The sequence below is a fragment of the Fundulus heteroclitus genome, chromosome 18 (genome assembly GCF_011125445.2).
Source record: "Fundulus heteroclitus isolate FHET01 chromosome 18, MU-UCD_Fhet_4.1, whole genome shotgun sequence".
NCBI lineage: Eukaryota > Metazoa > Chordata > Actinopteri > Cyprinodontiformes > Fundulidae > Fundulus > Fundulus heteroclitus.
In genome coordinates this window covers 25709297-25728356 of record NC_046378.1, presented here as the reverse complement: position 1 = coordinate 25728356, position 19060 = coordinate 25709297, and the positions used below count along the sequence as shown (strand labels likewise).

The following is a 19060-nucleotide window of genomic DNA, read 5'->3' as shown; positions in this document are numbered from 1 at the left end:
AATTTTTAAATATATATTATAAGTTTACCTCTTACTAAAGAAGGGTGTGTAAAGTGATTAAAATGTGTTGTTTTAAAATCAGCAGCAAAATGATTAAAGCTGAAGTCCTCAAAAATATCAGGGTTTATATTTTCTTTAACTGCTTAAATTTATCAAGTATTTTGAACAGTTATTAAAAATGTGTTTTAGTTCAATCAAAAAATGTTATGCATATATATACATTAAATATGAAAATGCTGTGGTTAGGGGCAAAAAAGGGTATGCGTAGTTCTCAGCTACGTTGCTGGTCTGTGGTCTATCATCTTACAGTTCCTCTTCTTTCTGTCAGTGGATGTGTAATTTTTTGCTTTTCCAAGCTGGGTCAGCTTTCTAACGCTCTTAGATGGAGTGCAGGTTTTGGGCTGTGCAGCTATTTTGCTGTCAGGCTCTCGTGTTGAAAGCAACGTCTAAGTGTGCCAAAGTTCAATTTTATTTCTTGTTTATTTCTTGTTTTCTCATTGGAAAATGGGAGCAGCTCTGCCCTGGAACAAAAGTAGGCTATTTGCATACTGCGTTGTGATTGGTCTGTGCATTGATGGGCTTGCCAAATCACGCTGTATCTCTGTGGTGATAGGCTATGCTAATTAGGTGCTGTTGCTGGGATTCTGAATAGTGGTTACTGTGTAGCGCTGGTGAATTGTGTTGTCTGGTGAGAGATGCTGATAGCTGAACATGCTATTTAATAATTTTTTGATTCCTTCTGGCTTAAAATGAAGGATGATTCACTGTACAGTGTGGAGATGCTGTATTTTCACCCCTTCTCACTGCTAAACCTGCTGTTTTTCTCCCTTTTCCTCAGAAAGGTTGATTTTAATGCTGTTGTATTTTACATTTCTCTTATCCTCAGATGCTTTTTTTTAATTTTATTTGTTTAACAAATCATCCTATTTATTAAGTGACATTTATCTTTAATATATTGATCTTTTATTATTCTTCACATATTTTGTTGTATATTTTTATGTTAGGCTTTCATAATTTAACTGTGTAAATGATATACTTGTTTGCATTTAGTAACTGTATTACGTATAAAGATTAATGTATACATGGCATTTTTGTAATGTATTAGCTGCACTAAGCTGAATAGAGGTTTGCTTATAATGTTTCTGTACAGTAACATAGAATCTTTAGCTGTTTATTTATAGACTGAAAATCAGATGCAACAAAAAGGATAGGCAGTTGATTCATATCTAGATGATCACCCTTTCCTTCCTTGTGGTTTAATGAATGTTATATGTTAAAGCATCCATGCATCTTCTAACAGTGTTAATTTCTCCCAGGAGGAGAGACTTAAGCATGCAAACCTTCGTCCGTCCGGCTTGCGCCCTCTTTTTTCTTTACACACTGCTGGTCTTCAGATGGCTGCTCCAATGCCCCATACGCACCAGCAGTACAGTGACCGCCACCAGCCAAGCACTGACCAATCTGTTACGGTTTTACCGTACAGCGACCAGACACCTCAGCTCACTGCCAATCAGGTATCCAAACCCCTTCCTGTTGCTTGTCTCAGATTTAAAACCCCAAGAAGAATCGTCATACTCACCGAAACATACAAACCGCTTCCCTCGTCTCTGTCACTAGGCAAAAGTAGCCGCTTGAAAAATGTCTGTTTCAATTTAGTCATCTTATGGAAAATTGCTTCTTTTTAGTAGCAGTGATATGTGAAATAAGCTGTTAGCTATAGTGTTATTTTTGGTAATGAGTTGTTGTGATTTTGTTTTTTTGTTTTTTACTTCTGACACTCCAGAGGCACATGCCCCAGTGCTTTCGTGACCCAACTTCAGCTCCCCTGAGGAAGCTCTCCATTGACCTTATCAAAACATACAAACACATCAATGAGGTATGCTTCTCTTTATTTCTCCGGATCCAATTTTTCTCCTCGGACGTGATGGTTTAATAATCTAAGCAAATTTAGGTGTTCACCTGAGCTGAGACAATTTCTGAACTTAATTCGCAAACATTCAACGCACAAAACAGACTGGCTAATAAAACAAACGGCAGACTGAAATATATTGTAAATAAAGCTAAATCTTATGTCAGTTGAATGTCCTATTTGGTCTTTTAGACACCCGTGTGTGTGATTCTATGTTTCATTTGTCAACTCACAGGTGTATTATGCAAAAAAGAAGCGGCGGCACCAACAGGGTCAGGGTGAAGACTCAAGTCACAAGAAGGAGAGGAAAGTCTTTAACGATGGCTATGACGATGATAACTATGACTACATCGTCAAGAATGGGGAGAAATGGATGGACCGTTATGAGATTGATTCCTTGATAGGAAAAGGATCATTTGGACAGGTTTGTTTACATGTTGTGAAAAAAAAATTATACTTTTTTGTAAAAGTCATTTCGTCCCAGCGTAAAGAGTTTAATTTCATTTTGTTTGGCTGAAATCTCGTCCTCAGGTTGTAAAAGCATACGACCGAGTAGAGCAAGAATGGGTCGCCATTAAGATCATCAAGAACAAGAAGGCTTTCCTCAACCAAGCCCAAATAGAAGTGCGCCTCCTGGAGCTGATGAACAAACATGACACCGAGATGAAATACTACATCGGTAATCCACTCCTCAAAAAGCATCGGCAGTCTGACCGAAACAATTTTGCTGTGCTCGACTAACGCTGAAATTTGATTTGCTCCAGTTCACCTAAAGCGACACTTCATGTTTCGGAACCACCTCTGCCTCGTGTTCGAGATGCTTTCATACAACCTATACGACCTGCTCCGAAACACCAACTTCCGCGGAGTCTCGCTCAATCTCACCCGGAAGTTTGCCCAGCAGCTATGCACGGCACTACTCTTCCTGGCCACGCCTGAGCTCAGCATCATCCACTGTGACCTGAAGCCGGAGAACATTCTCCTCTGCAACCCGAAGAGGAGCGCCATTAAAATAGTGGACTTTGGCAGCTCATGCCAGCTGGGACAAAGGGTACGAAAGCCGCAAGCCGTCTTATCAGCAGTGAAATAAGCGATGTGTGAGAAGTGCCTTCTTCTATTTACGTCATCTTTCGCCTTGTGTGTCCAGATATACCAGTATATCCAGAGTCGCTTCTACCGTTCCCCAGAGGTGCTGCTGGGAATGCCCTATGACCTGGCAATCGACATGTGGTCCTTGGGTTGCATCTTGGTAGAGATGCACACTGGAGAGCCTCTCTTTAGTGGAGCCAATGAGGTACACAGTTTAAAAGATTACGTTCAAATGTTCACTCTCAGGATTTACGTACTACAACAGGATTGATGTAATCTGATTGATTTCTTTTTTGTTTTTTACCAGGTTGACCAGATGAACAAAATAGTTGAGGTTCTTGGCATCCCACCTAATCACATAATGGACCTAGCCCCCAAAGCCAGGAAGTTCTTTGAGAAGCTTTCGGATGGTACATGGAGTGTTAAGAAGACCAAAGATGGCAAAAGGGTGAAGCCAAGTTTCTTCTCATACCAGTAGAATGATGTTTGTTTTCAAAAACTGAAAAAAGATTTTTGCAATTATGCAATGTTTTTTTTTAATTCCTGCGTTGTTTTATTCTACTTTTTTTTTTTTTTAACAGTATAAGCCTCCAGCTTCACGGAAGCTCCACTCCATCCTCGGTGTGGAAACAGGGGGTCCAGGTGGCCGGCGGGCGGGGGAGTCCGGCCATGCCGTTGCTGACTACTTGAAGTTCAAGGACCTGATCCTCCGGATGTTGGATTACGACCCTAAGAGTCGCATCCAACCCTACTATGCCCTGCAGCACAGCTTCTTTAAGAAGACTGCGGACGAGGGGACCAATACGAGCAGTAGCGTGTCTACGAGCCCCGCATTAGAGCAGTCCCAGTCTTCAGGAACCACCTCCAGCACCTCCTCTAGTTCAGGTAGTGGTCCCCTGGAGTAGTGACACGCCTCAATTAGAGATTCACCAATCAGGCTTTTCTTTTTTCTTTTTTGGCTGATACCAGTTTCTGTTTTCATTCATGTCTGACCTTCTGATTCTATGTTGTTGTTTTTTTATTTCATTTTTTATTTTTTTTAAGTAGCACAAAAGAAAATAATCTGCTGTAGTCCTTTGGTAGAAGTAGTATCTCAGAACCTGACAACTACACAAGTGACAAGATTATCCCAGTTTATGCATCAAAGCCTGTGCATTCAAGCATTTATTTTAATTCTTAACTGAAGTTAAAATGCACTTTAGAAACCAAGTTCTTATTTTTTTATTATTAGACTTTCCAATCACCATTTAGAGCAGATCAGGGGACTATTATCCAAAACCAACGGATTGGTGCATCTCCAACTTTGATATTTCAGCAGTAAACATATCCTGGTTTGACGCAGCATCCTTGTAGCTATTTCTAATTCTTATTTTATCCATTACTAAGAAGTTATAGCATAAGAAAGCTGAACCTGTTGGAAGTTGGCGAAGATGTGCTTTTTGACATTTATTCTTTACGCTCAGGAGGATCGTCTGGGACTAGTACCAGTGGCAGAGCGAGATCAGACCCTACCCATCACCACTTGCACAGTGGAGGACACTTTGGGACGACCATGCCTGCCATGGATGGTGACAGCCTCTGTCCACAGGTCAGTGAATTACTCAGAAAGAAATGTGATTTGTCTCTCACTTATTTACCTGTTCTATCTTTTTCTTCAAATGTAAAACAAAGCAATTAGTTGAAAGGTTTGACCAGCGGATCTCCTTCAAATTAAAATGTTCATTGTTTATTATATGTTTTAGTATTGGTGTGATAATAATCATAATTCATAATAATTTCCAGTGTTTCCAGATTTTAACATTTGCCTAACAAATGAAGCTTTTTCCATCGTAGAGTTAAATAATTTGAGGCTATGATCAATATATATGACACATGTCATAGAGTAAGTCTTAATAAAACAAATTAGATCTCTAGTTAACAGGTTAACTGGAAATCAACCAAAACACACTTTTGCCATGTTTTAAAAAAGCACGAGATGTCACAGTGGGTCATAAAATCTGTTTCCTAAAGTTTTATTTAGCTGTAATTAATAAAGTTTTTATAGTTATAGAATGCAGATGTTTTAACGTGGCAAAGTAGGCTTTTACTCCCACTTAGACTTCCCTTTATCTGCAAAACAAACCTCTGCTTTATTAATGTTATAATGGAAACAGCAAAATGTTTACTAGATAAAAAAAAAAATCAGAAAAGGCTCCAGATCAGTTCCCATTTGGCCAGTTTTGTAGTCTCTTTTGTACCTACACATCCCCATTCTATCCCTTTTTACTTTCACTTTCTGAATCATTGAAACACAAGTATGTATATAAACCATGAAGCAAGAGTTTGTAAAATATTATGTTGAATTATGTAGCTAAGAGATCATAGAAATGCTTAAAACATAAATTATCTTCAAACTTAGCACTGCAACTTATTCCCATTTTATTTTGTTTTTGATTCTTGTAAATGTCATACTAGCATCCCAGATCAAATCAAAAAACAACCTCCTGTTGCTAGATGCTATTTCTTGAAGTGATGGAATCACTTTTTCCCTACTGTACACTGAGAATAATGTAGAAAATGACCTAATTATTGGATGGGACCGTCTCTTTAAGTCATGTGTGATGGATTGCCTGCTCAGTACTGACTCCTGTCTGTTGACGTCCACAGGCAAGACAGCCTTACCCACCCCCACTAGTGTGGGGCGGCGGCGTTGGACCCGAGTCAGTCACTGGAGAAACCCACCCAGTTCAGGAGACCACCTTCCACGTTCCCCCTCAGCACCCCAAGGCCCTGCACCCCCACTCCCATTTCCATCACCACCACGGGCAGATGATGGCGACGCGTCCGCGCCCGCGCCACTACACCTCCCCGACGCATAGCTCTTCAACGCAGGACTCCATGGAGGTGGTTCATGGCCATCTGTCCATGACCTCCCTGTCTTCCTCTGCCTCCTCTTCCTCGACATCATCCTCTTCCACTGGGAACCATGGGAACCAGGCCTACCAGCTCCGCCACTTGCCCGCCGGAGCCCTCGACTTTGGTCAGAACGGTGGGCTCAGCATGGGGCTAGGTGCCTTCTCGAACCCCCGGCAGGAGACCGGCATGGCCGCGCACCCTGCTTTCTCCATGGGCACGAACACGGGGCCTGGCCATTACCTAGCGGAAGGCCACCTGGGCATGAGGCAGGGCATGGACCGGGAGGAGTCTCCAATGACTGGAGTGTGTGTGCAGCAGAGTTCGATGGCCAGCTCGTGACTGCACTGACATTTGGCTGTGTGTTTTTTTCCCCCCCGTGCGTCATTTTTAAAGGTGGTGTTTTTTACTACGAGGTGTGTTGAGAACAAAAGCTGCTCACGTCAGAAGGGAGATATCACTGAACCGCTACTACAGAGAAAAAAAAACCTTTTTGTTTAAAAAGTATATATGTAATTTTTATCAGTTTTTTTTGTTTGTTTTTTTTTTCTTTTGCAATCATTAGGCACAAAATAATACTGCGGAATAACCATAGTGAGATTGAGACATCCATCTTACCATTTCATCAATTTCATGTAACCACGAAGTAATCACCATATGGTATTAAGTGGCAAAAATCTTTTTTAATGAGCATTTCAGGAGCAAAAGATGGAAGCTGTTTTCTCGGCTAGCTGTTGGTGAAAGAAAATGCTCGGCGTCTTCTTTAGGTTCAAACTGTGGAGCGCCTGACATTACTGTTCCACCGGTCAGTAATTATTTTTGCCCTTTTTTTTTTTTTCTTCTTCTTCTTCTTTTTTTTTTCTCAAAGTGAAATTTCACATAAAAGCTGCTTGTAAATCCTGTAGCTTGACAACGAGGGGAAGTGTTTGCGGTGATATTTCTTGTTGTCGGTCGGTTTTGTGTGACTCTGTTAAAGGGGAGCACATAGCAGTGGAGTTCCCTACGCGTGTGCTGGCCCGGGTGGGGGAAAAAAGGAAGATTCCCCCCCCCCCCCCCCCCCGGGGTGGAACTGACACCAGCCGGGGGTTTAAAGGCGGAGGAAAGCACCACCAACACCACCACCAACCCCCCCCCCCCGCCCCGCCCCGCCCCTCAGGCCTAGAGGGCCCCGGTGTGCCGCGAGCCGCAGCCCGGGGGCCCCGGCACAGGCGAGAGCAGCGACGGGCGCGGGGAGACGAGCGGATCCGGCCCGGTTAAAGGAAGACAGTCAGTGGCTGGTTCTAGATAACCCTTTGGCCTTATGACTCATGGACTTGGAATGAAAAATGGAGCTGGACATTATCATTTGAATTAAGATGGCTTTTCTCTATTTTTTTGTTTCTCTCTCTCTCTAGACAGCCCTTAATTCTTTAAGGAAAAATAAAAAAACAACTTAGAAATGGTAAATAAGAATGGTAATCTGAGGCCTTTCTCGACAAAGATTTCGTCTTCAGCAGGGGCCCCACATAACAGGGTCTTATTGTACACAACAACCTCCTAAACATTACTTCCTTGAAACTCACTGGCTAAGGATTTTTTCAGTGGAAAGAACTTTCTATTCCAGAGTCTACCCTTTTTTTTTTTTTCTTTTTTTTTTCTTCTTTTTTTTTTCTTTTTTAATAGTTTTTATTATTTTCCCCCCCATCCCCACCTCCCCCCCCTCCGGCATGTAGTCCCCTCATCAGAACCACCTGCACAAGTCTCTCCATCCAAAACATGGAAACTGAAGAAAAAAAAAATAAATAAATGAGTTAAGTGACTGCCTTTTTTCTCCTCAAATTATGCTGTGAATTTTTCAAGAATTTATTTTCCCTTTGGATATGTTTTTATACCAAAGCAGTTGTTTTATAGCATATTAGGTGTCTGTAACCAATAATGTAGCAGTTCACCACTTTTGACGCAAAGTTTATCGAGATCTTATTTTAACGTCAACACAAACAGCTGCAATATATTCCTTTTTAGCAAAACTGGAGACCGTCGTCGAGAACCGTTGGCTACCGTGTATCTCTGGCCAGATTTGTTTGCAACGTTTTACCAAAACTTTTTTTTTTTTTCTTTTTTTTTTTTTTTCCTCCATAATAATTGGTAGATTATTTTGGGAGTCTTTTAAAAAACCTTTGGTATGTTAGAGAACTTGGTAGTTACTCTGCAGGCTACAGAGTAGCAAGATAGAGGCTGATGGTTTAAAAAAAAAAAAAAAGAAAAAAAAAAAAAGGAGACTAATGCGTTCTATTTCTGTGTCGTCGTTTTTCTTTTTGCCCTCCCCTTTCCCCCACCCCACTCCCCTCCCTCCCCCTCCCCACCCCCCATCATACTATTTCAAAGGGTGTTGCTGCCTTTCATACATCATTTGGTCAACTTAGCTAGTTTCTGCCGTGATGCAAGACTTTGTCATTGTCTTGCCAGGGTAAGGGTATTTGTGGTAAACCAGTTTGTGTTGAATGGTATAGTTCTGATTTGGTAGGGCAAATCCCCATGATTGTTGTCCTATTCAAAGGGAAAAAAAAGGTGTCTTGTCAGCCCCACCATAACAGTGCTTTGCCTAGGCAGACATGCATGTCCTCAAAACATTAGTCAATAACCAGATTTTTTTTTTTTTTTTTTTTTTATATCAGGGATTTTAAAGTGCTTTCTTTGTTCTGTTGTTCATGTTTACCACTTTTGAAATTTGAAAAATAAAAGCAAACATAATTTAAAAAAAAAAACAAAAAAAAAAAACTGCCCACTGTCACCTTGCCAATTAAGGGCAGGCCCGCAGGTCATGCTGTTGTCATTTCCTAAGAGAACCCATCCTTTTAAGCAGTCATGCTTGGTATTTCCACGAACACAAATGTAAAGCTACCTATATTGAAGATTGGGGTTTGATCTGGATGTCAAGGTTAATTGCAGATTTGCAATCATTTTTTTCATACCCCGCTGAATTTGAGACATTTAGATCTTTGTCAGTGGTTTTTATTACTGGCATTCATACTGGTACTAAACATTCCAAAAATAAAGACTGAAAAAGAAAAAAAATTGACTGCAGTGACTCGTAAGTGTGCGCCTATTTCAGATCATGCTGATTGACCTCTTATTTAGAGCAGTTGTCATGAAATGCAGCCCCTTTTTAATAGTTGAAATAGAATTTATGTATATATTTATATTTTTTTAATAAAGGAAGTATAGAACTCACTACCTTGCTCCTGCTGGTATGTTGATTATGTTTGTCAATTTGGTGACCATTCAGTGGGCAGGAACTCCTGTTTTCTTAGTGGCAAAACCTTGCCTTTTGGCAAAGGTACTTGACTACATCAGGACAACACTATGAGGTAGGGTTTGAATCAAACAGGGAAAGCTAGATCTTCAAACCTTAATAATTTTCACAGGGTATATTGTAAGTGCATGTACATCACAAACCTTACTTTTTGGTTATATGAGAAGCACATGGTTGAAAAAAAAAAAATGGTTCCATCTTTCATAAGCCTGTTGAGTTTGTGGGTTATACACAAACACAGATAATCGTCGACATATCTGAACACCCGACCGAAGTTGAAGTCCTTTTTATTTAACTTTATTATTTAGCTTTTTTTTTCTTCATTTTTTTTTTCTTTTTCTTTTTCTTTTTTTTTTTTTGATTTCACATTTTTTCACTTTTTTGTACATGCAACATGCACTATAGAATTGAACAGCATGGGGGAAAGGATAAGTCCATGTATCCACAGATTGTAAGATCTAGTCAAGACTTTGCTGTGTTTATGACAATGCCCTTTGTATTATATTAAGACAGTCTTATGTATGATATATAAAAGAAGTTAATTGAATCGCTTCGTGTCATCATTGTTTTTCTTTCCAATTACATTTACACCACTGCTGCATTAGATAAAACCCTACTTATACAGATGCATATATATCAAATGTATACAAATATGGTCCATCAATAGAAAAATCTTGTTCAGTAGTATACATAAGGACAGCCAACCGTGTGACGCCAGTAAATATTTAATGACATGTTACGTCACCTGATGTGCCGCGGCTCGTTGGTCTAGGGGTATGATTCTCGCTTCGGGTGCGAGAGGTCCCGGGTTCAAATCCCGGACGAGCCCAGTTTTTTTTTTTTTTTAACACAAATGTGTTCCAAATTTTAAGAAAGAACATGGGTTCAGGGTGCAGCTTTTAATAAATGTTAATAGCAAGCACTATTGTTATTGAGACATTATTAATGTATCTCATTAAACGTGGTACAGCTCATTGCGGATATGCGACACCGTTTTCTTCAACGAAGCAAAATGACAAGAAGCCATTCGCGCATTGTGTCACGTGTCTAAAAATGATGAAAACCAATGCTGACATCAAAACGAGGGCTCGTCCGGGATTTGAACCCGGGACCTCTCGCACCCTAAGCGAGAATCATACCCCTAGACCAACGAGCCGTCGAGATCTGCGATCGACCATGCTTTCTTGAACGTGTATACTGTGTCTAATGTGTTTTAGTAGCCGGAGGGAATTAAGATGAAAGCGTTTTTTTACTTTATATAAGTACAACCCACAACTCGACTTTCAAAAATTATTACTACATAACTTAAAATAACAAACGCCGCATGAACGTAAAGGTCACCGCCATATTGGGAGTGGCATTTTTGTTTCAACACATGCAACAAGTTGTTTGACGTTGAGTTACCTTCCTCAGTAGATATATAACAATATTAAGACCTTCATATCTTCAACAGGATTTAGATACTAAACTACATACCTTCGGGAAACCAAATCCTTAATTTCAAATTACAGAGTTCTCAATTTTTCTTTACAAGCAGGGTAATGGACCAGTAAGAATGTATTACTTTACATTTGAATTCAAATGTATAGCTAAATAAAGTTAAGCCATTTTAATTACAGCTAAATTAAATGATTTGATTAATATATTTTCAGAATTTAATCAACATTTCGTTGTGGATTATCTTGAGTTGCACTGTGTTGTTACCTTCTTTTTTTTTAGTAATGAATCACCATTATTGTCACTAAAATTAAGACATTTATTTAAACTATTTATGAAACGTTAGCTGGACGAATATGTAGTGCTGTTTTATTCAGAATACCCAGCGTACTTTTCATTGATCTGGCTGACATGGCAGACGCACAAACGTAAAGTTTCACCGAACAATGAAAGCTGTAGGTTTCTGTCCTCAGCCTGCTCCGTCGAGTGTATTATTGTCAGTGGCCTGTGGATGGCAGCAGAGCGCCATAAGAGGTTGAGGTCACTACGTCAGATGGGAGGAGAAGAAGAAGAAAATGTCGACATTTGATTGGTCTAGCTGATAATTCGATTGACCAATAGTTATACGCGGGGTTTTGCTTGTCTCCATTTACGTTCGTCGTGGGCGGGGACACGGTGTAGCAAAATGAAGTAGCATGGATCCAAATCTAACCGTTGTGTGAGGCGGTTCCAGGCAGCCCTTATCGGTTTTCGATGTGTTTATGAGACTTTTATTTGTGAACGTCAAAGCTTTGCTTTGATTGAATTATCCTTTCCGTAAACCTTGCTTCTTTAAAGGCATATTAAGGTATTAAACGCCATTAGCCAGCGAAGTTAGCTAAGCTAACTGCAGAGACTCAGCATGCCAAATTTTTGCGCGGCTCCAAACTGTACACGGAAGAGTACTCAGTCAGATTTGGCTTTTTTTCGGTTTCCTCGGGACCCTGAGAGGTGAGCAACATAAAACGCGTCAGTCACAATAACGGTCTTAAAGTACTTCCAAAACATGCGCAAACTTTGTTAAAGCTATTTGCTTAAGTTGAGTTAATGTTAATGTGAAGTAATGTTTTAACCACAAACTTCATTCCCATTTATTAGTCTGAGAATCATTCGTAACTGTTTATGAAGTCTCATTCATCTTTAACCTGGACAGACGCTGCATTATTTTACTTGCATTTAGAGAGATTGCTCTGAAAAAAAAAACATGTTTCCTCCAGTCAATTGAGATTTTGGGTTCTACTCATTTTCATGTCAAAATTCCCCATTTTCACAGTGCTTCATTTGCCTGTATTTGAAGTATGAATACAAAAGTTCAGTTTTAATATAAAGCAGATATTTCTACAGGTAAGCAAGTAAATATGGAATCTTCATAAACCTCAGGCTAGGTGGACAAGGGATCAGATAAAATATGCAGATGGATGGATGACGGATCAATAGAGTCTTGGACAAACAGATAGCTGATAGATAAATAAATACATAGAATGAAGGATCAATAGATGATGAATAAACAGATGAAGGAATTTAGACAATTGAACGGGAAATACAAACATTATTTCCATACTCTTTAGTTTTCATACCTATTCAGATCTGGAAAACTCTTAATTCAAATGTCTTAGTCCTCAAATGGTTCAAAAACTCACAAGCACAGAACTTCCAATCTGGCATCTTCCTGAATCAAATCTGTAGGATTTGACTTTGAAGAAAGATTTCTACTTGAGAAGTAATCAGGAATTACTCATTTGACAATACACATTCCTAAAATGTTTCAGCTTCCTACCATAAAACAGATGTGAGAACATTCTATGATGCTGTTGGATTACAAGTTCAAACAGAAAAAAAAAACAATTGGAAAATATAGTTTCTTCACACAAAAGAAATCTGTAATGTGGTTCTTACAATCAGAATAGTCTGAAAAAGATGTGTATTACTATTATCTAGCACTATTATAAGCATATTTATGCAGCAGATCATGTCATTGTCAAAACGTTGGGTAAAAGGTCATGTTTTAGTAACCTGGTGTGTGTTTCTGTTTCTAGATGCAGGATCTGGGTGGAGAATTGCCGCAGGGCAGATCTAGAAGCCAAAACAGCTGACCAGTTAAATAAGCACTACAGATTATGTGCCAAACACTTTGACCCAGCCATGGTGTGCAAAACTGTGAGTGTCACACGACTCTTGTAGATGTCTTTTGTTGTCTTTCAGCATTTTGGGGACAATTCTAGGGTCGCGTAGTTCTGTTTAATTTATGAAAGTTTTCTATTTCAGAGCCCCTATAGGACTGTCCTGAAGGATACGGCCATCCCAACCATATTTGATTTTAAAAGCCATCTGAAAAACCCTCGCGCCAGGCATCGGAAGGCGATTAAAGAACTTGTAAGAAGGAGGGGGAGAAAAAAATCCAGTTTAATCATTTAACTAACTTGGCAAATGTTTGTGAATTAATTCCAGTTTCTAATTCTCCCTAGACTGACGAAGATATACAGAGGATGAAAGAAAGGAGCTGTAAGTATTTAGAAACTAGGTATACTTTAGTACACCGGTGTTAGCATTTTATTATCAGGGAGATGCACCAAGAAATCAACTAGAACTGACAGTTGACTCGAATTGAACGACCTCCAGCTTGATCGTAATTGACTTGCAACTAGCAGGGCAAAAATGTCAAAATCCTGTTTTTCAAATCAGTTTGCCACTGTAATGTTCTTTTTCAGGGGGGTTTAAAACATCCAGTCAGAGGATATAAAAAAGGTTTGAGAAGCAATTTGAAAAACGACTGTGATACATTCAGGCTGCTTAAGAATGAGATTGAAGGAAGATAACAGTAAAGCCGTACAGAGTTCTGCAAGGTTATTCTCTTTTAACCTATTGATTTTTAATTTGGAGATGTTGGCTAGATTATGGAAATCTACATCCTGTAGGGAGTGCAGTGAGACTGCTGAGACGGCGCTAATTGACTTTTTCATTTATAATCATTTTGTCTTTGTTTTAAAATATTTCTAAAACCATTTTTTACAGGATGCTACTGCAGAGTAGGTGCACTTAATCCAAAAAGGCTAAAAAAATAAATAAAACAAGTGACTTCTATTCTGAAGCTGAAGACGTTTCGCTCCCGGGAAGCGAAACGTCTTCAGCTTCAGAATAGAAGTCCAGTTGTTTTATTCTTTTTAAAACTATTTTTTTTTGGGTTGATCGTGACCTGGATTAGTCTTCACCAACATGGGTGAATTTAGCAAACGCCTACCTTCAATGAAAAATAGAAAATAAAATAAAAATGAAACGGTATCACATTTTTTTGTTCAAAACAAAAATATTAATATTGAATGGTTATTATAGTTAGTCATCAATTACAACAACAAAAATCATAAAGTGTGATTTCACTGCATAAACCTAGAAGAAATGCTTTGCTGAGCTTGTATATCCCAGTGTTTCCCCTACCATTCAACAAGGGGTGCTCCCCGCCAACAAAAATTTGACCACCATCCACAAGAAAGTCACGGCATGCAGTAATTTATCATACATCTGTGCGTGTTCGTGGTTAATTTTATTAAAATTACCCTTTCTAAATGGCGGCAGATTGCATCCTGATCTATTTCTGTCTCAAGGCTCCCACATAATAAGGCGGACTTGAGTCCATGGGCAGGTAAGTTCAGAGTCACACAAGAAACTGCTCTGCGGGAAGACATCGAGCCAGTCGCGACTCGCAAACATCTGTGGCGTCAGACTCTCTGTGCCACGGACTGATAGTTGTGCGGTGGATGCCTGCTGAAGGAAATGTAGCCGATAAGTGCGCTCGTCTATGAAGTTTAAAATGTCCGGATAGTCGACGAGGTGCACAGTACTACAACCAAGTGTGCAGCCGCCTTTAATGTTTCTCCTAAGCTGAGTTGTCGCTCCTTTACTTCCAGCTCAGTCAGCTGGGTTCACACGCAGGTAAACTCACATTCCCGCCAGGTGAGAGAGCGCTAAAAGTTGCGACTTATTTGTACCTTCCTTGGTAAATATTTCTGCGTTTTGTTAACGGGCTGAATTTCTGAGGATGGCGGCACCAAAAAACTCCCACAGTCAGGAGTACTGAGTGTCTACTGTCTGCAAAGATGTCGGTGGAGTCTGTTCTGATGGGGGAACAAAGAGAAATGCTTAAATGACCAAGAATGATCCTCAACAGAATTAGTATCACTTGCGTCCGGAGCGCAGGATCCAACAGGATAGATGTGTTTATTTCACGTGGTGCCCAGTTTACCTTTATATACTGAGAGTTTTTCTAATACAAATAAGAGGATGATCATGTCTCTTTAAACTTGATTATTCTTAACATTAATACTTGACATATCGCATTCTCAACAAGTAAACTCTATGGTCATTTTCAGATATCCTACAAAAATACCATTTGCTTAGATTGTTGCACATCACCAATTATGTCTGTTGGAAACAAAAATCCACCTTCCTGAGTCCATCTATGAAATAAAATGGCTGCTTTATTCTCTGAAAACACATTTTTCTTGCTGATAGGCCCCTTGAATGGACCAGAAACAGATCCCTAATGTAATAAAATTAAAATTGGATAAAGTTATATACTAAATTGTAAAGAAATTTTCATTTTCATTAATATCTTTAAAATGAAAATCCTTTAAAGATTTCTCTAAAGGCAGGTAGCCTTTAAAATATAATCATGTATAAAGATCCATGATATAAACCGAAAGAGAAACATGAAAAAGGTTAGGAGAAACAGAAGCTGGCTACTCGTATAAAGTTGTATTCTATGATATTAATGGAAAGCTTAGTGGAAGAAAAATCTTTTGGAACTGCTCAAAAAAGAGGCAGCACTATATTAATGTACCCCCCAAACACAACATTTCTAGGTGAAACGCTGTATCCCTGTGTTGTAGTTCCTAAAGGGAGATCAGAATCAGCTCAAACTGGAACCGGCAGATCAAAGCTCTATAAAACTTTGGCTAAAACTCATCAGTGCATCTCCATTGAGTGTGTATTTATCTGAAACAATGTGTGCTCCTCTGGTCTCTTTCCTCAGTGGCATCTTCTGCTGAGAAGGCTGCCAAAAAAGACGAGGATTCCTCAAACGCCGCTGACAACGAGCCTCAGTTTTCAGCCGAGGAGAAAGAGTACCGGGACTACTTGAGGTCTTTGTTTGAGATCCTGTTCATGCTGGCGAAACAGGCGATCCCTCTGACCACCGACAGAGTGTCGGAGGAAGAGCTCAAGGCCGACAACTTCCAGGCCGTCCTGGATTACTGCATGAATGCCGGCGATGAAGCTCTGAGGAAGAGGTTCCAGGCGACGGCGGTGAACAGCGAGTACCTCACGGCCACCCAGCTGAATCAGCTCCTGGACGTTTGCGAGAACACGGTGAGGGAGGAGATGCTGATGGAGGTGAGGGAGAGCCGCTTCTACTCGCTGGTGACGGGCGACGTGGTCGAGTTCGCCGACAGCAAACACCTGCCCGTGTTCCTCCGCTTCGTCAACCAGCAGAACGTCCTCAGGGAGGAGTTCGTGGACTTCCTCCAGTTCGTGGACGGCGACGAGTCGGCGCTGGTGGAGAGGCTGGAGGCTCAGCTGGTGGAGCGCTGGGGGCTCAGCATGGAGGACTGCCGCGGCCAGGCCCACAAGGCCACCGGCACCTCCTCCACCAAGATGAAAGCCGTGGCCGTGCTGATCATGGAGAAGTACCCGCTGGCGCTGCACATGCCGTGCTGCCACACGGCGCTCAACATCCACCTGGCCAACAACCTGCCGTACCCCAACGTGCAGATCGTCATGGAGAACCTGAGGAGGATCGCGTCGTTGTTCAAGGTGCCGCGCGCTCAGGACGAGCTGGAGAAGGCCATCTCCACTCACTTCCAGAAGAATCCGGAGAAAGGAAACGCGTTGAAGCAGATGTGCTCCCCTGGGTGGACGGAGCAGCACAGCGTCTTCGACGTGCTGCTGGATACGCTGCCTTCGCTCCTGCTGTGCATGGACGGCATCCGCGACAACGCCGACGGCCAGTTTCCCAGCCGCGTCACAGTCGACGCGTATTCCATCGCCGAGAGCCTCGCGGACTTCGAGGTGGTCGTCACCATCGTCATCCTAAAGAACGTCCTGACGTTCACCAGAGCCTTCGGCAGGAACCTCCAGGGGGAGACGCTGGACGTGTTCTCCGCCGCCAACAGCCTCACGGCGGTCCTCTACTCTCTGAACGAGGTCAACGACAACATCGACGTGTACCACGAGTTCTGGTACGGCGAGGCCGTGAGCTTGGCCGCCATCATGGACGTCCCCGTGTCCGTGCCGAGGCTCTTCCTCCGCAAGCAGCGGGCGGCCGACCTCGGCGAGATCCAGGCCGAGACCTACTTCAAGGAGTACGTGACCGTACCGGTGATCCGCGGCATCATGCAGGAGGTGGAGGAGATGTTCTCCGACAGCAACGTCAAAGCCCTGAAGTGCCTGTCGCTGGTGCCGGCCGTCATGGGCCACATGAAGTTCAACACCACGGAGGAGAACTACGCCGAGGACTACCGCGGCGACCTGCCCAACCCGGACACGCTGCCCGCCGAGCTGCACTGCTGGAGGATCAAGTGGAAGCACCGAGGGAAAGAGGTGCGCTTGCCCACCACCATCCACGAGACCCTGCAGCTGGCCGACGTCAAGTTCTTCCCCAACGTGGAGGCCTTCCTGAAGGTGCTCTCCACCATGCCGGCGCTCAAAGTGGAGAACAGCGCGGGCGCCGGCGCCAGCGAGCGCCTGCAGGCTTATCTGGGCAGCGTGCCGGCGAAGCATCTGAACAAAAGTCTGGCCATGCTCCACATCAACAGCCACGTCAAACACGACCTGGACGTCATGGTGGACAAATACTGCCGGCTCTACCCCGAGGACGACTCTGAGGCCGAGCCCGAGGACGTGGGCGAAGACGTTATCGTGACGAAGGTGATCTGACGCTGTGGGGTCGGAGCTTGGCGTGGGCCGGTATCAGGTTCCCGGTGTTTGGGTGACATTAATACAAAAAGCCCCAAAAAAAATGTGTAACGTCGTCTAGTTGCATTTATTTAAAACAGAGAAGCAGCAGTTGTTCATATTATTGAATAATGTAGAGCTTTTATGTGTTAGTTTGGTTTATTATGCATAGATTAAAGCAAAAACGTTGACTATAAAGCGGCGGTCTTCAGCTCCTGCAGCTTTTATTGGTGGTGACGCTATATGTGCCCCATCACCGGACGTATTTCCAAACAAATTAGTCTTTCTAGGAAGGATGAGGAATGTCTTTGTGCCAGTTGAACAGCAGCGAGGAGCCACAAGTGCTCCACTGCTGCTAGAGCAACCTCCAGATGGCCCGAAAACCGCTGTGCAGCAACAGGTGGGGGAGGGGCAGCGCCGCAATAGTCTGATATCCAGCTCCACACCGGTGCTTTGTGTGCATTCTGATTAAACGCATTTTTAAAAGGCAGTAAATGTGAGAGGTTTTTAGCCGTAAACCTTAAGAAGAGAAACCGAAGCTTCGACTAGTCAGCAAGATGACGCTGACGCTCCAACAGGTTCGCACTGAAATTCAAACCAATGTGAAAAGTTGTTTTTTTTGGGGGGGGGGGGGGGGTTTCCCCACCATCAGTTTATGGAGCTTATGTTTTTAACAAAAAATGTCAAAAGGTTGAACATTTAAAGAGGCGTCCATTGCCTGATGTGTAAATATTCAGCGTATCTCCAGCAGACTGTTCAGTTCTTGTTTGTGATGAAAATGTAACTTAGTGAATCAAATCCTAATATTTTTTTTGTTTTGTCTCGCTTTTTTTTTTTTGTTGTTGTTGTAGCCTTTTGATATTTGTAACTTTGGTAGCTGAGCTGATGATGTGTTTTTAAATCAAGCCACATGATGGAGGCAGATCGCCCAGTTCTTGAAGCCTCTCTTCATCTGACTTTCAAACCAGAGTAACAGCTGAAGTGACTCTATCTGTCGCCTAATGTGCTTCTTTCTTGTAAATCCTAATTAGTCTGCCGTACATTCGCATATTGAAGACAGAGCATATGTTTGAAGTTACTCAGTACTACATTAATGTATCGTTCTGTAAACGGGCTTGGTTTTTCTCATGTATAGTGAAGTTGAAACTTGTTTGGTATTTTTTCTACAAGTATTTTCAGAGGAATGTTTTTTCATTTCTTTTAATTAAACACCCTATAATGGAAAAAAATCTCGTCTTTTTTTTTTTTTTTGGTCATGAAGCCACATTTTTCCTCTAGCACAAATATAAAATATAGTTGTGAATAGGGCTGGGCGATATGGATTAAAAAATAAATCTCCGATTTTATCATACCAAATCCGATTAATCGATTTTTTTTTTTCCTCTTTTTTGTTTCATAAAAAGAAATAATTTAAAACCTTGCTTTTTATGTCAAGCATTTCGTCAGGGAGTTGACCT

At 41.6% G+C, this 19060-nt stretch overlaps 2 protein-coding genes and 2 non-coding genes across 4 annotated transcripts; 3 read left to right on the top strand and 1 right to left on the bottom strand.

The window, feature by feature from the left end:
* Positions 1 to 1188: 1188 nt before the first annotated feature.
* Positions 1189 to 9729, top strand: LOC118556580 (dual specificity tyrosine-phosphorylation-regulated kinase 1A-like). Its single transcript, XM_036149943.1, has 10 exons — positions 1189 to 1514; positions 1784 to 1876; positions 2145 to 2333; positions 2441 to 2588; positions 2674 to 2960; positions 3057 to 3203; positions 3306 to 3446; positions 3580 to 3883; positions 4462 to 4586; positions 5645 to 9729. The coding sequence occupies exons 1-10, from the start codon at positions 1395 to 1397 to the stop codon at positions 6230 to 6232; spliced, it is 2142 nt and encodes a 713-aa protein (XP_036005836.1). The 5' UTR covers positions 1189 to 1394; the 3' UTR covers positions 6233 to 9729.
* A 210-nt stretch (positions 9730 to 9939) lies between these two features.
* Positions 9940 to 10011, top strand: trnap-cgg. The gene has a single exon. It is a non-coding gene; the product is annotated as a tRNA-Pro (tRNA).
* Positions 10012 to 10266: 255 nt separating this feature from the next.
* On the bottom strand, positions 10267 to 10338 carry trnap-agg. The gene has a single exon. It is a non-coding gene; the product is annotated as a tRNA-Pro (tRNA).
* Positions 10339 to 11262: 924 nt separating this feature from the next.
* Positions 11263 to 18832, top strand: LOC118566721 (52 kDa repressor of the inhibitor of the protein kinase-like). Its single transcript, XM_036149942.1, has 5 exons — positions 11263 to 11609; positions 12695 to 12815; positions 12924 to 13031; positions 13124 to 13160; positions 15685 to 18832. Exons 1-5 carry the CDS (start codon positions 11521 to 11523, stop codon positions 17583 to 17585), a joined length of 2256 nt encoding a protein of 751 aa, XP_036005835.1. The 5' UTR covers positions 11263 to 11520; the 3' UTR covers positions 17586 to 18832.
* The last annotated feature ends 228 nt before the right edge of the window (positions 18833 to 19060 follow it).

Coding starts and splice junctions, on each gene's coding strand:
- LOC118556580 (XM_036149943.1), top strand. CDS start 1,395: ATGGCTGCTCCAATGCCCCATACGCACCAGCAGTACAGTGACCGCCAC. Junction 1,877..2,144: donor CATACAAACACATCAATGAG/GTATGCTTCTCT, acceptor GTCAACTCACAG/GTGTATTATGCAAAAAAGAA. Junction 3,884..4,461: donor CAGCACCTCCTCTAGTTCAG/GTAGTGGTCCCC, acceptor CTTTACGCTCAG/GAGGATCGTCTGGGACTAGT.
- LOC118566721 (XM_036149942.1), top strand. CDS start 11,521: ATGCCAAATTTTTGCGCGGCTCCAAACTGTACACGGAAGAGTACTCAG. Junction 12,816..12,923: donor CAGCCATGGTGTGCAAAACT/GTGAGTGTCACA, acceptor TTTCTATTTCAG/AGCCCCTATAGGACTGTCCT. Junction 13,032..13,123: donor GGAAGGCGATTAAAGAACTT/GTAAGAAGGAGG, acceptor AATTCTCCCTAG/ACTGACGAAGATATACAGAG.